The following is a 19,673-nucleotide window of genomic DNA, read 5'->3' as shown; positions in this document are numbered from 1 at the left end:
TCTCTTAGTGCCATTAGTGGATCTAATATTTCCACAACTCACCAGTGTCAGTTCCAGCCAACGGTTCTGTGCTCACCATTAGATTGATGGTTGAACTAGAAGCTGACCTTGCTGGTTGTGGAGGTGGAGGCGGAGTTTTCTCTATAAAAGAAAAACATATAGAGCTGGTAGGTAACTCAGAAACTGAAGGGCTTAGGAATCCTTAGGGACTGAGGCAAGCTTGTCTTTCTGGATTAACGTCTTACACAAGAGTGAATCACTGAAACATAGAGACCCAAGAAGTCTCTGCCTACGCCATGTCTGTTGTCTGCAAGTTGGATTCATCTCTTAACAATCAAATGGAGGATATGCCTGAAATTTTGAACAAATCCTCTCATCTCCCATATAACTTCTTCTACTGCCATCCAAGAAAATAGAGCCCTGGGGGTGGATGGGTCTTCGGACTCAAAACTTCATGACCCTCGTCCATGGTGACTGTTGAGAATTCCCTCCCTTCAAGCATAGTTTCTTGATCTGAACAACGTTGGCCCAAGGAGAAAAGGATGTGAGCCTCTCTTCCATAACCCAGGAGCAGTGGAGGTCAAGAAGAATGGAAAAGGGAGTCCAGAAGAACTTAGAAAGGAAAGGGGGATGGCATGAGTAATTAACAGAGACTGGAAAAACAGGCAAGGGCAGGCCTCAGTGAGGCGAAGGAGCTGGGGAGACAACAGATGGCAGAGAACAGAGCCCGAGCGTGGTGGGACCGGGGGAGGGATATGCTGATGCCTTTCTGCAGTGGCTGTGGACATCCCTTGGCCTTTGGGGTGATGAGACTTCGTGGACTCCTCAGTTACTCCCTAAGAAGCCAGCGACTCGGTGGTTCTGTTCACCGAACATGGAAACATGCTTCTGAAACATGGTTTTTGTGGGCGGTCAAGACCCCCAGCCAGACTGGCAGGGTATAGTTCTTTCTCCCAGGGAAGAGGCTGCACTCAGGCCAAACGGATCTGGTCTCCCACACAGAGGAGCCCAGGACCCCAGGAGCAGGACAACAGTTCTCAAGACATCCCATTTTCCTTTGTTAATCTATAAAGTTGGGCGCAACCCAAACACCCAGGATTTTGTTTTAACCTTGTTATGATTTCAGGACAGATTCAATGAATAAAAATTGCTCCCCCTATGTTCCTTTTGAGACGCCATGTAGAAATCAGGTACCAACTTTTCTTTAACCGACCATGTACTTACTTGTACTGAAACTTCCCTGGTAGGTGGCTCTGACCTGAGACCTCAGGTAGCAGACCACCGTGACGTGGTACGTCTGCCCGGCAAGCAGGCCCCCGATGACACGGTCCGTGACCGAGAGATTCTGCTTCAGAACCAGAGATTGATCGAGTGCTGAAGTGACGGTGAGGTCATAAAAATAAGGACTCGGGGGCTCCGGCCTCTCCCAGTGGAGTTTGGCACTATTTTCTGTAATCTCAGACACCTGGACCTCTCGAGATGCTTTAACTGGAAGATAGATCAAAGCAGAGTGTGGAGAGAGCGGAGATAAAAACAATAATAAAACCCTGAATAATTGTAACATACAGGCGAGAGATGCAATCTGAAAGAGCTGTATCCGTAGACAGTTGATGTGAAATTTAGGCGAGCAGCTCTAGTTTCTCAGAAAGCTCCTGAGAAATATTGGTCCTATAACCCACCAATATACATGAAATGTGAAATTCATTGTAATTAAAAATCTAATTATTCATCAGCAAGGTACACAACTATCTTATTTCTTCCGATTGAAGATCTCTCCTATTAAGGAGATACTTTGAAAATTCACGGTCCAGTGTGCTAATCTGAAGAGGAGCGTTCAACACAAAATGCGTCCCGTAATTTAAAATATATGAAGTCGTGAAACTTCAGGGCATCACATGAAATTCTTTTAAAGGAATCTCTGCTTTCTCTCCGTTCATAAAATGAAGACAGTTTCCATTGTTTCACGAGCACATACATTCTGCCTTCACCTTTATAAAGGTTCGTGACCCTCTGTGGTACCTTCTAGCATCTTTGAGGAAAAGCTACAATGACACACTCTGGGTCTCATTAAGTCCACCTGCCCCTTGTATCTAATTCAGCCTGGAAGGATTCTTCTCATGGGTGATACTAGCATGTGGTTCGGTCCAGAGGGAAAGGCTGGTTCTCCAGGCTCACACTTTTCCACTATTTTGCTAAACTAGACACCCTGATACTGCCACAGGGCACAACTTGGGCCGCTTTTCTATGCATTTATGCTTCAGAGCAGGGACAAAGCTCCATCTAGATCTTCTGGAGTCAGATTCTAAGGAGACAGGTCTGGCTCCAGAGCCCAAGCATAGAAACATCTGCTTCGTTGCCAAGAGCTACAGACAGGCTTTTTCACTCTCTCTCACTCCTGAAATGGGATCTAAAACTCTACTTCTTAAAGTGAATCCCTTAGCTTGAGACGACTGGATTTCTAGAAGAGGTGGGCCATGCCCCCCACCAACATCCAAGAGAGAATGGGGAGCTCCTCCTGCCCACCCCCGACTCCAAGGCAGCATGGGGAGTGAGAAAACAGAGGTGGGAGGGAGCGTGAAACTCATTTCACAAGCTCTTGAGATGGAACTCACCAGCCTCACAGAGGGCCATAAGGCAAAGTGCTTTCTAATATAGAAAAAAAGCAATGTTTTGACAATTCCATGCTGTGAGCAGCGCCTTTTCAAGTGCATCCTCTAGATATAGAAAATCCCAGATCAATGACTGTATTTCGATTGCTTTGTAAACAGGCTTCGAGGGACGTGCCCTAGACACAGTAAATGAGGACGTCACAAGTCAGCAGCCCTCACGGCGACTTTCTTACCCATGAGATTCGCAGTGGCTGGCTTGGTGGCAGCTGATCTGGCTCCCTGGGGCCTGGGGACCTCGGGCTTTGTGGCCACTGGCTTGGCAACAGTGGGGGACCTTGCAGCTGCTGGCTTCGCTGCTGCAGACTTCACAGCCACTGCAGGTTTGACTGTGGCCGTCTTCGCGGCCTCGGGCTTGGCAGCCACCGGTCTGGCAACCGCTGGTCTTGCGGGGGCCTGCTTTGCAGGGGCGGGCTTGGAGGCCGGCAGGTTTACCACAGGTACTGGCTTTGTGGTGGTGGTCACTGGTTGGGCAGTGGTCACTGGCTTCGTTGTGGTCACTGGTTTGGATGTAGGACTTGAAGTAACGTTATTTGGAACATTTCTGTTAAAATAAATTAAAGATTGTTTCAACCATACGTATTTTTACTGCTCTCTAAAATAGAAAGACATGACCCCACGAACTGTGCAGAACTGGCTGTTTTAGCAAAATGCACACTCTAGCTTTTATATCTTCTGTATTGTATTGCATGCTGCGTATGTTAAATTCCTTCTTTTTAGCACCTGTGCCACAAAAAAGATATTGAACAGCAAATAAAATAACAGAATCATTAAAAAGGAAGCCTAGTTTGTACTATAGATACACCTGACTTTTTTTTCAATTCATAAAACAAAAACAGGCAAGAGAGTAAAGAGACTATAATAAATATTGTAATAATAATAATTATTGTTGTTCATAATAATAATAATATTTGAACAATTTTCTAATTATAAAAATTAACCAACTGAAACATATACACTGAAAATTAAATAAAATCAGCTAATAGCTACTCTCATTATAAGAAACTATCCCCTGGGACTGGCCCAGTGGTGTAGTGGTTAAGTTCGTGAGCTCCGCTTCGGCAGCCTGGGGTTCATGGGTTCGGGTACCGGGTGTGGACCTACACACCGCTCATCAAGGAGGTGTCTCATATACAAAACAGAGGAAGATTGGCAACAGGTGTTAGCTCAGGGCCAATCTTCCTCACCAAAAAATAAGTATCCCTTCTAGCCATGTTGAGCTGGAAAATTATAAAGTCAGTGTATACTGTTTCACTTCCAAGGCTTATTGTGTATTTCCGTTTGTATTAATTTTTGCGTATGCAGTTGTTTTTTATAATTTCTTGATCCATTACAAATCTCAAAAGAGAATAGCAATGTAGTCAAATAGATACAACAGCACAGACTCAGCCTTTGTCCATTTCTTGCCCTGAGGTGAACATCCATTATTTGGTAGATATATCACACTACATGGCATATGCAGCATATTTTCAGGTTGATTTCATAAAACTGCAAATATTAGGTTACCTTGTTCATTCTGTTTTCCTAAAGATAAGGGTGAGCCAACTTTAGGGAACATTCCAGAGAAACAACGAAGATAATTAAAGGCTATAAAAAGAGAATCTGTGAACACAGGTGAAGCAGGATGAGCATCATGGTGCTGAAAATGTGCAATGATTCTCAACCTATCAGGAGGAGATTTGGAACATTCTCTCTGAAGACAAAGGCAAGAGCCGAAGGACTTCAGGGTGAGAGAGAGAGCCGAAGGACTTCAGGGTGAGCAGTAGGAAGGGACAATCTCTCTTTCCCACCTTGAAGGTCAGCCAGGAGTAAGCCAGATACTCATTGCTCAAGGATAATTCGAACTCCCATCTCTCGGGGTGAAACGGTCAGAACCCTCACTTCCCCCAAAGCATGACACATTGTGGCATTATTTTCAGGGGCACAGACTGCTGGCACATGGCCTGAGCTCAGTTTCTGCCACCATGTCCCTCTTGCCTAGCCCTCTGCCACACAGTCACACCACCCTTCTTTCTGGCCCTGGAGTTGGCACCAAAGACGGAGCTGGGCATTAGGCCACAGAGCATGTGCCAGGCGGCCAGCATCACCATGGGTACTGCATCCCACCCAACTCCCAGCTCTCTCCTTGGTCTTCCTAGTAGAACATGCATGTTGCCTCCGATTGGTACCTCCATCACCTATGTTATTGCAGCCTTAATTATTTTAAGATCTGGAGTCCACTTTTTGCTTAACGTATGCAATCCTTCTATATAAAATCATTTCACACCAGATATGGTAGACCATTTGGACCTATGGAGCCAATTACCCATCCTCTCTGGACCCTCGTCTTTTATATAATGTGATGTGACAGGTCTCCACCAAGTCTAATTCCCCACCTTTGAATCTAGACAGACTGGTCTTTGGACATGCTTCAGCCAATAAAATGTGGCAGAAGTAACAGTGTGCCAGTTCTAGCTTAGGCCTCAAGAGGCCTCGCACGCTTCTGCCTTCTCTCATGGAACCCTGCCCAGTCACCTTGTAGGCAAACCCAAAATTGCCTACTGGAGAATGACAGACCACAGGGAGCAGAGATGAACCATCCAGTGAGACCATCCTAGACTACCAGTCCATAGCTGCCAAGCAGCTGACCACAAACACATAAGAGCCCAGAAGAGGCCAGAAGTACTGCCCAGCTGAGCCCAAGCAAAAATCGCTAACCCACAGAATTGCAAATTAAATAAATAGTTGTTGTTTTAAGCCACTAAGTTTCAAGTAATTTGTTATGCAGCAATAGCTAACAGATACAGCAGATTCTTCAAAAAGAATGCCCCACATGACCTTTGGGAAGTCACATTTTCTGGGTTTCAATGTCCTCACCCCGTAAGTTAGGCACTGGTCAGAGGACTTCTGAATCCCCCCGAGCACTGTAATTTTTGAGACAATTATTATAATCACTTACACTTGTTTGTGAGCAAATTTGACAAGATTCTTTGATGGTTGGTCCCCTTGGAACCAATCGCACTGTTTCCTGATATCTGGGGACAAGTAAAAAGCATTTTCACCTAGAGAGAAATGGAGGAAAAACATTTTAAGCACATGCGAATCACATGAAAATTAAAATTAATCTGCTAAGGAGCTAAATGGATAACACAGTAGGTAACCATAAGCATTCATTGAATTAGTTAATTCTTCCAGACAAGATAAATCCAGTGATTTTAAACATTAAGTATAATTGTACTTGAGCCATAAAACATCTTAAGCCAATATCTTCTATTTGGCAATGTTTGGATGATTAGTTTAAAGATAGTAATTACTCAACATTAGCGGGAAGACAAGAGTAGGAGAAAAATCAAGAGCAGAGTTTTAACAAGTATCTAAGCTCTTGAACATCAAATTAGTTTTAATATTTTTTTGATGCTGTGTTTAAGGAACTTTTGTTTTTAATCTTCTGAAGGCAGTGACAATGGCCCCTGGGTGAACTTGATGGCTTACCTTTGCTTCACATTTTTTCCCTAAAATTTTTGGGGGACAGGCCTTCACAGATGTGAATACTGTTTTCTTGGACCTCACCTTTGCCTTGAACAAACTCTTAAACTCCTCGTATATACATGTTTATTCAAACTTTATAATCTCCCCCACTTGTTAGATACTTTCCTGTGCCAACTCTGGCCATGCACTGTGCCAGGCTCTTGGGAACACAGTGGTGAATGACACACCTCCTCAAGGACCATACTGGGACCACAGACACATAAATGAATGACCAAGGGGCCGTGTAATAGATGCAGTAAGTATAGCATCCAGGTTAACAATGAGCAAGCCTAGGGAGCAGGGAGCATCCACAGTGAGCAGGGGCAGCTGGAGATAAGCTTTGAAGATGAATGTGGATTTGCTGCCAAAAGGAGAGTTGGAGAGCATTCTGGGGAGGAGGAGCTACAGCAGCAAAGGCCCAGAGCTATCCAAACATGAGGCTGTGGCTAACCCCAGATCAATACTTCTAGAAGCTTCCCCAATGCCCCATCAGGATACACTTTTCTATGATATGCGAGCATATTATGTCATGCATAATAAATGTGCACTTGACTCATTCGTCCACCTAGATTGTAAACTCTCAGAGATGTAGTGTCTATGGCTGGGAGGTGCCCAGTCAAATTTGGTTGAATAGATGAGTGAATAGGACAGGGATTTCTGTCTGTGTGTTCACTGTCAACCTGGCTCCTAAAAGTGTGTCTGGGACATGGTAGGTGTTGACATAAATTTGTCGAATGAATGAGCAAGTCAATGTCAGGACACGATGTCTTTTCCATGCTATGGCCCCCCATCCCTGATAGCTCAAGGGTGTGGGCTGGCAGAAAGCCACAGCCAGGGCCCATGCCATCCAATGCAGGACTTACTGCTGACGAAGGATGGCAACAGCCTCCCGAAGCGCATCAGAGGCTCCTCATTGAGCTCAGTCGACTTATCCACTAGTTTGAAGAAGACATCGTTTGGCTCGCTGGCAAAGCTGTACACCTCCTTGACATTCACCTTCCTGCCAATACCCAGAATCACGAAGAAGTACCCCTTGCATTTGGCCTGCAAGATGACTCTCTGGGCCTCCTCCAGCTGCTCCTTCTGCACCTCCCCGGTCAGCATCAGAACCACGATTTTCAGGTCCCGTGGGTTGGGTGCGCTTTCAAAGATGTTCTCTATGGTGTAGTCAATGGCGCTGCCCAGGGCCCTGGTCCCCTGCAGCTGCGTCATTCTGCTGCTGAGGAAGTTCACCAGCTTCTCCTTGGAGCCGTAGTCAGTCAGGGAGAATTCCACCTTCACAGGCGGCACACTGGAGTTCCCCACCGACTCATAGGGCGCGTGCTGCACAAGTGCCACTCTGGCAAAGTGCTGGGAGGCCTTGGGGTCCGGGCTCACATCCAGCTGTCTGACCAGGTACCCTACGTACTTTCTCATCTCATTGAACTGAAAGGGAGTGGTGGACTCGGAGCTATCCAAGATGAAAGCCACGTCGAGGTCCGCATTGCTGCCCGCTGCTCTCCTGTCCCTGAAGGAAGGTCTCCAGCTGCCAAATCCACAGGATGGGTCGATGTTGCAGATGTCTAGAAAGAAGCATGGTACCCACTCATTCTGTGACTCCCCTAGCGAGACAGTGCGCATCAATCTGCTGAGCGCCTGGGGTAATTAAAATTGCCACATAGATAGAAACCCATTTCTATCATGCTGAATCATTGTGGCCAGATTTCCGTTCTCGCCACTTAGCAGTTTCTAGATGAAACACATAAGTACGCTAACATCCTTGTTAGTATACACTGGCATTGCATTTAAAGACAAAAGAAAAGCAAAAGGACCATTCTTGGAAGAAGTATCTTCTAGAAAGTCACAAGGCCAGATAATTAAATTCTAGACTCCAAGGTTAAAACATAAGCAGAGCCCACTTTCTCCTTTACTACCTATAAAACAAACCATATCCGTATCAAAGAGAAGCTCTGTTTGGGGGAGTCCACTTTGAATATAGAAACTACTTATGTAATATTTACACTGGTCCATACAAGGCTTTATGAATCTTCATTAACTCCAGCTCTTGATACAAACGGTGATTATTCACTCAAATGTCCCTCAATGGGGAGCAAGCCTTGCAATTGCTGCTGGACGGATTTTCCTGTTATAGAAGCACCTTACCCAAGCAAACGTGACACGTCAGGACGTTCTTCAGGAAGTCCTCAAGGTCACTCCTAGCGGGCAGGACGAGCGCGTGTCCCACCGCTGTGTTATTGATCTGGTTTAAACAAAAGGAAACACTTGGTAGGAGTGTCCGTGATAAGGAACTACTTGAAAATGGAATTGAGGAACAAATTAGAGTCACATCAATAAAATCTATTTCCCAGTAGGCAGTATTGTCTCGTTTTTTTGGAAGGGGGAGTCATTAATAGGAAAGCATAATTTTTCTTCCGATGAGATGAGCTGGAGTTTGAACCCCACTCCTGCACTTTCTGCTGGACCTGAAGGAAAGTTATTTAACCTCTCCAGGGTTCCGTTTCCCCAGCCACAAAATGGGTATAATAGTAAATTCCCAAAGGGGTTATCTGGAGGATTAAATGAGGTAATGCGTGAAAAGGTATAACCTTTAGCAAATAGCAGGACCTAAATATTATCCTTATTTTCAGCCATAATAATAGCAATGAACAAAAGTTAGCTCCATCCCTTTTCCACTCCCCCAGGACTAGAAATGGACTTAATGACAAAACAAGTAATGAAATCACTTCTAGAAGATTCAAAACGTCCTTCCCATCATAGCACCTGGCACCCCATCACTAATTATTCATTTAATGAATATTAAATTTAATTAGTGAATGAATAGTTGACTTTTTGAACGTCCTGAAACTATGCCGCTCAGAAACATGCATGGTTCTGGGTCACTCAGCCCACACGAGGGAAGAGGGATGTCAGTGAGCTCCTCCGAAGAGCGTACAGCTGGTAGCCCATGCTGGATTCCCAAGCCCAGTACCCCATACTCAAGCTGTCCTGTGGTTTGGCAGAATAAACCGTGAGAGATGGCAGCAATGACCCAGCCATCGCTTGCTGACATAAGCAGTAAGAAAACCATAGAACATCCAGTTTGGAAGGAAAGACATTAAAGACCATCTCAGTCCTGCCTCATCTTTTACAGGTGAGAAACCTAAGACACAGAGAGGTTTGGGGACATGACCATGTTACTTTCAGTGACTTAAAACTGGAAAGCGAGCGGGTTAGAACCAGAGCCAAGGCTGCTTCACCGTTGGTCTCGGTCTCGCTCTTTCCCTTCGTGCCCATCATCCGCCCGTCTTGAAAAGTGCCACCCAAATTGGCACTGAGTAAATATTAATTGATTAATTAATCAATTATTATATATATTATTATAACAATTAAACTAGTTAGCAGATGACAAGGGAGCACTTGGCCACTGCATAGGCTGACCCTTGGAGGCCAGCCTGGCTGAAGAAAGGTTTGAAGAGCGGTGCAGACTAGAGGGGGGGTCACCGATGTTTGCAGGACCTCACTAGGAGACTGTAGGCCCCCTAGGTCAGCCCTGGGAGATTCTCCTCCTACATGTGGGGAGGGACGCAGTGGGAATAAGTCGATCTAATGCCAGAGCCATAAGGCTGTTCTGGAAATCTCACTAGAGAAGTTCTCAGTCCCACCAGCCTCATCTAGGACCTTTTAGAAACGATGGGGCATGAATCCATCAGGGAGGGCACAGATGTGCCTGGGAACCTTCTCAGAGCCCAAGAAGAAGAGGAGGAGATGTCAACAAACCCCGTAAAGCACAGACCTGCAAAGCGTTGACCAGTTGCGGGTCCGCCTGTCTCGTGAGGAACAACGGCGTGATGCCCGCGTCTGAAAGCTTCAGCACAGCCTCTCTGAGCTGTGGGGACGCCCTCGTGGGTTTATCGCTGAAGAAAATGGCCACCTTCCTCATCAGGAATCCGTTCCGCACTCGCTTAAACGTGTTTCTGGCCACGAATGACATGGCAGTTTCCAGACTCGGTTGCTTGGACGTCAGAGACAGCTGCAGGTTCTTAATCCTCTCAAGGAGGACGGACTTCTTCTTGGAGTCAGCAAACCGGATCTCCGTGGTCACCTCATTGTTATAGGTGACCACAGCCACGCGGGCCCCCCGAGGACAGTTACTCTCAGCAATGGTCAAGTCGCCCACGACACTCAAGAGCACATCCCTCATCAGGCTGAACGTGTCTTGGGTGACCCCCTCAGAGGTGTCTAAGGCAAAGGCCAGTTCCGTCGGGAAGACGGGGCATTCCAGGGGTCCTGTGGGAAGTGGTGGGTTTTCAAAGACAAACTTTACTTACTGGCAAAGGAGTCTTCTTTCTTCAGAAGAAAGCGAAACCGCTGAAATCAACTTACCGTAGCAGCAAGCTATAAAAGAAACAAAGAGAAGCGTGAAAGACCTGTCCGCCGCGTGAGAATTTCAGACGTAAAAATGTGAATGTCATAGACGGCGGAAAACCGTGTACTTACGACATTTATCTTTGATGCTTTGGACAAGGGCACATTGCTGTAAAAGGAAAGGAAGGGGGATGTAAGGGGAGCAGACAGAAGGCTTACAGGGCAAGGGTTCGTGCTGCACACATGCAACTTACATCGATAGAGTCGCCTCTGTTGCCTTTGAGACCCTGTAAAACAAGGACGGGGGCGTGAGAAGCACCACAGACAGGCGGGATGTGGAACATAAAGGGACAGTCCTTGGCCCCTAGAAACATGACAGAGGAAGCAAAAGGGGACCTCGGCTGGCCTTGATCATTTTCAGGCTCTCCCTATCAAGTATTTTAGGCTCAAAGAGCAAAAGAGAAAAGACTTGGAGGATAACAGTGTGTCTTTCCCCTGCAAGGTAAATAACTCTGCCCCAGAAAGCTTATTACAAATCCACATAAGTCACACATTTCAGCTTGAAGCTAAACGCCATGTCTCCCTAGAGAAGAGCTTCCTTTCAACGGCCAGCTTGATATAACCTGTTCACAGAAGGGACAGTGAGGAGTCACTCAGCTAACCCCGTCAGCTCCAGGTCTGAAGCATCCTGGCTGGATTCAATTCCTGAGGAGCCCCAGAGATAGACCCACGGTGGCCCTCAGCCTCTCATCCCAATATGTGGCCGCCTGATGGTCAAGCAGTCGCCCCGTGGGCCAGTCAGGTGTGTTTCCCTAAAACTGTTTCTGTCTGCTCATCATCTGCAGTAACTGGCTTAACTTTCTCCCATTAAGTGCTTCATTCTTTAAAGGCAACAATCACGTGACTCAGCCTTCTTCTCCCGAGTCCCACCAGGCTAATCCCTCACCTCTCCTTCTGGGAGTGATTTTCCGTTTCCTTAATTATCTTTTCCATTCTCCTTTGAACCTCATCAAATTCAATGTGAAGAGACATTACAGGGAGAAATTCAAATAAGGAAACAAGGATGTTAGGAACGAAGAGATTTTATGGGAGGGCTGCAGAAGGATGCCCTCCTGGCTAGCGGGTCGTAAACCATGAAATCGAGGGCTCCCTGGGGATTTTATAGACCAACAGAAGCATTCCCCAGATTGAGGTTTGACATAATTACACTATTCTACAAGATGCAATCAAGAGGTGTTAAAAGTTTTCTCTCTTTTTTGTCTTCTACATAAACCTCAAACTCACATGAAGAAATTGAAAGGGCAAATTACGACACACCATAGACTACAGAGTTCCACGTGAAAGTTCTTTTTAAAATTTCTTACAACTCTAAAACTTAAAAGCTCTTTTCTCCATTGTGGTATCAGAGGAAAGTGGTTTAAAAAAATGAAAACAGAAAACAATAACAACAAAATTGCAGCACACCACCTTCGAGAAAAAAGGAGACGGTAGAAAGTTTTCAAGGACCACATGTAAGGCATCCAGCCCCTGCGTGGCTCAATTGGAACTAGGTAGGTACTTACAGATGGTCCCGGGTAACCAGGGTCTCCCTTCTGTCCAGCTGCCCCTGGAGGTCCTGAGTCTCCCTAGAAGGGCCAGAACAAACATTGCTCAACTGTGGCAGAAGATGGAAAATTCTCAACACCTGCAGTTGGAAGGGGTGGTGACAGTGACGTCATTCAGCATCCCCCATCACCATGAGAAATCTCTCACTTTAAAAGAGCTTAAGGGTCTCCAAAATTCAAGTGTAGGGACAAGTGGCCTTAACAAAATTGATGTGCATCTCACCACAATTGTGTTCTCTGGCAGGTAAAGGTAAGACAGATGTTTACCCAAGAACCATTGATAAGACTCTCCATGGATGCACAGGAAATCAGTAACTGACAATTAATTAGATCACTACACGATCCAATTGTGTAGATAACCAATCCAATATTTTAAAACTCTACCTTGAGCAGTAAACAATCTAGTTTGACGGGCCCTCACTGAGCAAATTAACAGGATAATTATAATGATTTTAACTACATTTTAAGCTAAAAATAACTTAGGAACTTTTACCTGTGTCTAGACCTCAATTTGCTAATTCACGACTCAGTACAATCTCAAGAGGATGAGTAGACATCCACTGAAGAGAGTAATCCAAAACCAAAAGGAGCTTAAGGAAGAGGAGTCTTATCATGGTGGGGAGGTGGGGATGCACGTGTTCTCAGCCTGGCTCACCTCTGAGCCTGGAAGCTTTGTAAGCACTTCCCGTACCTCCTGAAATCCTGTAGCCTCACTGTCCGGTGGGCATGACCGAATGTGACTGCACAGCCTTGCCACATCACTCATTCCGAGACTTGAGTTCCCCTGGTGCTATACTGGGAGTGGACCGTGGGCTAGCGACACTTGAGATGTGTTAGAGAAAGGGATCTGAGGGCTTCCCTATAAGGGGACCATGGCCAAAGGAGAACAGCACAGACACAACCACAGGGAGTCCTGAGGACGTCAACCCTAGGGCTTAGGATCCCTTTTCTTCCACCCCCTTCTTTCACCAGCCAGGTTGCAGGTGAGAAAGGATAACTTTCAAAGAAGCAATGGAGGCCTCCACGTTAACCACGCTGCTGCACACGCGCTCACTCTTCACCTGCAGCCAAGGTGCAGGGAACTCACCCTTCGGCCTCTGACGCCTTTGGGTCCTAGTGTTCCGTCTGTCCCTGGCTCACCACGGGTACCCTGGGAAGAGAGCCAGGAAGCAGCACATTAAGCTCTGGAGCGGAAGGCCTGCCTGAGGGTCTCTGGGTTGTGGACCCCACTTCCCAGGACAGCCAAATGGCTGACTTTGAGTGACTCTTCCGCTGGATTCCTACTGCAGCTGTGGCATCTGCAGCCTTAGCTTACCGAACCCGCAATGATAATATCCTATCAATTACAGCATTGTTAGGTTTAAGGAGTATTTTATTGCAGTGCTGTTTCATTTAATCCTGGCAAACACCACGACAAGTGCATATCATCTCCATTTGATAGATGAGGGAGTGTCTGGGAGATGGCAGGGCCTTTTCCAGGATCACTCACTTAGTAAGTGTCTGATCCAAGACTAGAACTGAGATATTGTGATTTTCGGTCCATGGACATATCAGACTCATCCTAAAACAATGGTGATGCTTTACCACTAGGGGAATACTTACCTTTGGACCTGGGTATCCAGGGAATCCTCTCTCTCCCTATAAAAAGTAAATAAATGACTCAATATTTGGTCCCAATTTAAATTCATTTAAAATAAGTTATTCTTGAGCAGAAAAAAATATATCCATAAAGTCGTCAAAAGAAAAAACTTTCCTCTACTAAAATTAAATTTTGAGAGACAATCCTTTAAAAATATAATGTGTCAGAAGTTCAAGAATCTTTGCGGATACGCACTTTTTTGCCTTTTTGTCCTTCACTGCCAACTCCGTCTCGCCCGTCATCTCCCTAAGAGTGGAAACATCGTGTTACTGTAGGTTCCCGTGTCAGGCACATCAAAATCGTCTCTGTCTAAACCCTGAGCAGGGCATCCTTGAGTCCTTGAAATGTTCCCAGATGAAGGTACAGATCAAGGAAGGGTTCCTACTCCTGCCCCATCCTCCATGTCTGTAGGTGGGTGGGCATAAAGGACTACTTCAGAAAGATGGTGCTGTAGATAACCAACGTAAAGAACTAATAGCTATTGGTAAAGGTGCTGTTTGACTGTAGCATCAAAGACTCACGGAACCATGGGATCCTAGAGTTGAGAGGACTCTTAAAGGCCACCTTGACTCTATGCGTCTATGAGTCTTAGATTCTACTTCAAAGCAAGAACACAGGTCTCAACCTCTGATACCCTCCTGAGCCTCCTGTGCTCAGAACTTACCCCCCTCTCTCCCATGCCGCTTCCTTTCCTTCCAGGTCATGCCTCTAGGTTCCTTCCAAACACCCACCTCCCTCTACTCTCAGAACCACCCCTATCGCTCTCTCATGGGGCCTCTTACAACTGGACCCTATTAATTATTTCAAAAGCATCAGAAGGCCTTATATGACATATACATTAATATCTCTAAAACATGCACAGAACATGCTCCTTAGTTAATTTACAGTTTTAAACATACATCAACAGCTAAAGAGCTGTTACCCCCAAATTTACGGAAACAGAATCAGGAAGAGCTGTCGTTCGATGGTTTGAGTAGATTTTAAAGTCTGATTTTTCCCCCTCTGCTTGGGAGACCAAGGACCATAAAAATGGATTTTTAAACTAGCTCCAGAGAAATTACAAACATAAGAAAAATATTTTCAAGCTTTGGGATTATAACATTCAGATCAACCTGGTCCATTTATATTGTTTTTAGGTATAATGACTCATTTTAGAAAAATTCCCAACGTACTGTAGATTTCTTTTTCCTGTATAGAAATGTATATTAAAAAATTACTGTTAGAGCAGTTAGAGTGTTTTTAAATAACATTTTTTAAAATGAATTATCGAAGTGATAATTTCTATTGCTAGGATGTCTCATTCAAAGGAAACTTTTTATTTTGAAACTTATTTACTGTTTATAAGGGGCAGGTTCACGATTTTCAATCATATCCCCAATAATATAAGAAGCAACTACCAAGTTGTCCGTATCTGGAACCAACTCAAGTTGCAGTGACAAAGCTGGTGCAGGTTGAGGTCCCATCTCCCGCTTCTTAAACATTTCAGCCAAGAGTTGTGGCAGCCTGGGCCACGAGCGCATCTTGATCTTACCGTTTCCCCACGGGGGCCCCGGGGCCCGAGTCCTCCCTTCGCTCCCGGCTCTCCAGGCTCGCCCTAGACAGGAGAAACAAGAGTGAGACACCTGTGGGTCTGGGGCTGATTTGAAACGTGATTCCAAGATCTGCCTTTGTTGCAGGTGGTGTCACTGGTATGCTTGCTGCAAGCCACTCCCTTCACCTTTTAGATTTTACTAAAAGTGATTTTTTAAATTGCAACATTCACGTGTGGTGGCCTGGAAAAGAATCCAAGAAGGCTTGCGTTTGTTACTTTCATCAGCACGGCGTGGGGATATGCTGATGGAGAAGAGAGAGAGAGAGATGGGGAAGAAGCCGTGAAAGTCGGTGGGCATTGAACTCAGCAGGGAAATCCAACCAGAGGCATCGAGACAGTTCTGGATTCACATGAATGCCTTTCTTTTCCTGAGAAAATGCTGCCCTTTCAGACTGGTTATGATGAATAGCAGTTTTTCTCAAGGCTGACAGAAAGCAGGTTCTCAGGCAGCCTTCACGTAACAAGCTGCTGTTATCCCGAATAGTCGGGGTCTGGGCCCGTAGACTAGCTGGCAGAGCTGCTGTGCTCACTGCCGCTGCTGAGAGAATGTGTGCTCAGTGCATGCTGAAGCTGTGCTCAATGCCCTGATCCACTCAAATGGCTCTGAGGCCACTAGTGGCTCTATCATCACCCACCGAGGCATGAACAGATCAGATAATCCACCAGCTGCTGGCAGTTCTGGCTGCAAGAAAGCCAACCCACTAAGCACAGCCGTGTGTTCCCTGCAGGCAGGGCTGGTGATCCCACTGGCCAAGCCAGTTATCAACAGGAGAGGCTGAGATGGGAAACACCAGAAGCGAGGAGAAGAGGTGTACAAACTAAGCAGCCGGACAGACTGACAAATGAGGGAGCAGCGACGTAGGGTCCGGTGGGGCCCTGGCTTCTGGAAACAAGCTCTACCTTTGTTAAGACTAACCTTTCTTCCCAAGGGACCGGTTCGGCCGCGTTCTCCAGGGACACCCACAGCACCTCCGCTTCCCTGGAGCGTGAGGAGAGAAGGGTGTCAGTGAAATATTGACCCTCCAAGCCGTAGGGTCTGCACCCCACCTCTCCCTGGTGTGGAGGTCAGAGCCCGCCACACTCAGTGCCACGCATGACGCTGGACACCCAAATGCACACATGCATGCAGACAGCTGTGCAAATCTAAAATATTAGTGTGACTGCTCAGCAAGTTTTCACAAACACATGCACATTGCAATAACTAATGGACATCTCCTAAGTTCCAGACTAGAGGACAAACACCAAGATTTTATGTGGCTTTACCTCCTCGCCCTTTCCACGCCTCCACCATGAGCACCTGGTTTTACAGGTGTGGGACCTGTACACACTTATTCACTGAGGGAACATAGCTCTTAAAATGCGGCGCAACCTCCAGGGCCCAGAAGTGACCCTAACACTCACGGCAAAAACCAGATAGTGGCCGCTACTTGTCATTTTAAGGTATTTGAAAAGCTTCACCTCAGCCCTGAACCATCTTAAATTCTTGACTAATCAGGGCTTAAGTAAATGTTAAAAAAAAACACACACATACAAAATCTTTAAAAATAGTATTTATCAGATTTCAAACCAGGGAAGGACTTTCTAAGCACTGTCAAACATTTTTGCATATTTATGTAGCAACAGGCCAGTTCACTGCCAGTTTTTTCACCCTTATTATTTTCTGTAATAAGCGATAGGACAGCTCCCTCAATATCATGTCAGATACAAGGGACACGGCATCTGGTCGCAGCTCAGCTAGGACATGTTTCTGCTCATAGCTAACAGCCAAGATGGATCTTGATGTTTATAGTCACAGCAAGTTTAGGGAACATCTTCTGTGTCAGACCTGAGGATAGGGAACTCCTTACACAAAACCCTGAACTGCGAGAGCAATCTCCAGCAGCTGAATACGAGACAATGCAGCAAACTCTGAGAACGCTGGCAGATTTAGTTAGACTTTATGCGGCTCCATCCTAAGGCCTCTGAGATAAGGCACATCCTTTCTCTGCTTACCATCCAGCTGAACTACGTTCGGAAGGAGTAACATTGGGACTTAGAAGCCCCTGGAACACCAAGAAAAAAGGTCTCTTACTTCCTCAGGGTGAACTAGCCAGTTGCTGCAGGACTGAGGTCAGACCCAGGATCTGTATTCCCAAAGAGTCAGGCTAAGAGGAAAGTCTGTCCACAGCAACGCCAGCTACAAAGCTCTAAGCCCGCTCGACCATCGTGCTATCTGTTTAACTAAAGAGAGGGGCGGGGTGTAGATGGGCTCACCCGAGGTCCAGGAATGCCTTGTTCGCCGATCAGCCCTGGAGGACCGGTGGAACCAGGTGGACCCTGAAGAGGTAAAACACCAGTGTAAGTGTTGTGTTGAGGTGATGCACCATGAGCATCATAATATCCGTACAATGGAATATTATTCAGCCGTAAAAAGGAACAAAGCACTGATACATGCTACAAAATGGATAAACCTCAAAAACATTATGCTAAGTGAAAGAAGCCAGACATAAAAGGCCACCTATTAATATTCCATTTATAGGAAATGTCCAGAATATGCAAATCCATAAAGACAGAAAGGAAATTAGTGGTTGCCAGGAGCTGTGGGGAGGGGGCATGACTGCTTCACGGGAACAGGGTCTCCTTTGGGGATGATGAAAATGTTCAGAAACTAGATAGAGATGATGTTTGCACAACATTGTGAATGTACTAAATGCTGCTGAATGGTTCACTTTAAAAAAAGATTAATTTTGTGTTCAACTTGGTAAAATTGACTGTCACCTCAATTACAAAAAGAAATACTATGACATCTGGGAAAATATCCCAAGGGATGCAATTACACCAGGGGGTACTGACCTGTGCACCTCTGGTCCCCTGCTCTCCCACGGTGCCCTGCTGGCCAGGACCGCCCTTGTTGCCCTTTGAAACAAGAAAAGATGCAGGGAGGGGTCAGGATGGTTTATGCCAACATCATCAATCTGTTCTACAATCATGTCTGGACAAGGGGATGGGCAAACAATCACGGTTGTCCTGGGGCTCTAGGAGAGATTGACATGCTAACTCAAGGGTGAGACATTTGACACCTGGGGCCAGTTGTCACTTTGCACTCTTACAATTATTCCAACCCAAGGCTTACCTTAGCTCCTGGTGGTCCCCTTCGGCCAAAGCCACCCTGTGGAAGAAATCACATAATCTGTGAAGGGGAGGCCGGGATGCTGGGGACGTAGCCCAGGACTCTCTGTGACTCAACCCACTCAGTCATCTGGCACCGCTGTGTGCCAGACTCTGTGCCTAGTCAGCCCTAAGGAAGCTCACTTGAAAAGACACCCTTTCTCCGGCCCTCACCTCGGGACAGCTTTGCTTCTGTGCTGCCCCGTTAATCATCCAAATGGAAGTTTTGAGATTCACTTCAGACCTGCCAAGCAAAATAATGACTCCTTCTGGCTGCACAGTCCCAGCCAATTTCAAAGAAGGAATGCGAAATGGGAATGTCAACCTGTCTATTTTTCGACCATTTTCCTAACTGTAGGGAGAAGGAGCGAAATATGTTAATTATAATGGAAGGGAGTCCCAAACTCTCCAGATTCTCCTGGCCAAATATAACACATACTCAGTCAAGTAAAGCATTCAAAGTGCACATATGTGAACCTAAGAGGTGTCCTTCGTTTGGGATCATGACTTGGCAACGTCTTCCTCGATGCTCCAGAAGTGACCCTTAGTTCAAATAAATGTGGGCCCGCTACATAAGCAATCCATTAATTCCCACTTTGTGATTGCTTCAGTGGAAAGGTTTGGAACGGGAATATGTGAACGTCCTGGATCTATCTTCACAAGGTTAGGGGTTGGTATTCTGGAGACTGTAATAAACCCGTCAAGGTAGCTTGGCCCATCTTTTGCATCAACCCAGGAGCCACATTCTCCATTCCCAATGGACCAGCCCAGTGATCTCCTGGGGGGACCATTTTGCTATTATTCACTGTAGCAGCAGCTTCTTTATTTGAAGACCTTGGCCTCCTTCCGTAGACAACACATGGACACATGGGGGAGGGAAGGGGCCAGACCACTCTCCACAGAGTAACCATCAGGCTGTCCCCTCCTGAAGGGGACATCCTATACCATGACCAGAGGCCCCCAGTGTTCAATGATTCATTGCTCGGGCCAGAGGCATCCTGTGGAGGCCCTGAATGGTGATGTGGGGAATGAGGTAGCCAGTGGGATGGACACAATTTATCCTGGTGTGAACCTGGCATAGCGAGGTCCCATTGGAAGACAACCAAAGCTCGCCTGTACTGAATTCAAACCTGAGTTTCTACCTCGCGTGCAGAATTAAAACTAATTGTATGCGC

The 19,673-nt window shown here is 46.1% G+C and overlaps 1 protein-coding gene across 7 annotated transcripts in view; it reads right to left on the bottom strand.

The window, feature by feature from the left end:
- Positions 1-19,673, bottom strand: part of COL6A3 (collagen type VI alpha 3 chain) — an 84,283-nt gene that overhangs the window by 9,947 nt on the left and 54,663 nt on the right. For all 7 annotated transcript variants that reach the window (XM_046643653.1, XM_046643656.1, XM_046643657.1 and 4 more), the window contains 19 exons: positions 18,464-18,499; positions 18,184-18,246; positions 17,605-17,667; positions 16,268-16,330; positions 15,292-15,354; positions 13,956-14,006; positions 13,724-13,759; positions 13,209-13,271; positions 12,080-12,142; positions 10,772-10,804; positions 10,650-10,686; positions 10,536-10,547; positions 9,946-10,439; positions 8,316-8,412; positions 7,037-7,735; positions 5,605-5,707; positions 2,843-3,210; positions 1,225-1,488; positions 43-141 (listed from right to left, as the gene is read on the bottom strand). In XM_046643653.1, the coding sequence (XP_046499609.1) occupies positions 43-141; positions 1,225-1,488; positions 2,843-3,210; positions 5,605-5,707; positions 7,037-7,735; positions 8,316-8,412; positions 9,946-10,439; positions 10,536-10,547; positions 10,650-10,686; positions 10,772-10,804; positions 12,080-12,142; positions 13,209-13,271; positions 13,724-13,759; positions 13,956-14,006; positions 15,292-15,354; positions 16,268-16,330; positions 17,605-17,667; positions 18,184-18,246; positions 18,464-18,499 (2,707 nt within the window). The remainder of the gene's footprint in view (positions 1-42; positions 142-1,224; positions 1,489-2,842; positions 3,211-5,604; positions 5,708-7,036; positions 7,736-8,315; positions 8,413-9,945; positions 10,440-10,535; positions 10,548-10,649; positions 10,687-10,771; positions 10,805-12,079; positions 12,143-13,208; positions 13,272-13,723; positions 13,760-13,955; positions 14,007-15,291; positions 15,355-16,267; positions 16,331-17,604; positions 17,668-18,183; positions 18,247-18,463; positions 18,500-19,673) is intronic.

Source organism: Equus quagga, chromosome 17, assembly GCF_021613505.1.
Source record: "Equus quagga isolate Etosha38 chromosome 17, UCLA_HA_Equagga_1.0, whole genome shotgun sequence".
Taxonomy (NCBI): domain Eukaryota; kingdom Metazoa; phylum Chordata; class Mammalia; order Perissodactyla; family Equidae; genus Equus; species Equus quagga.
This window is presented reverse-complemented; position numbering and strand designations above follow the sequence as displayed.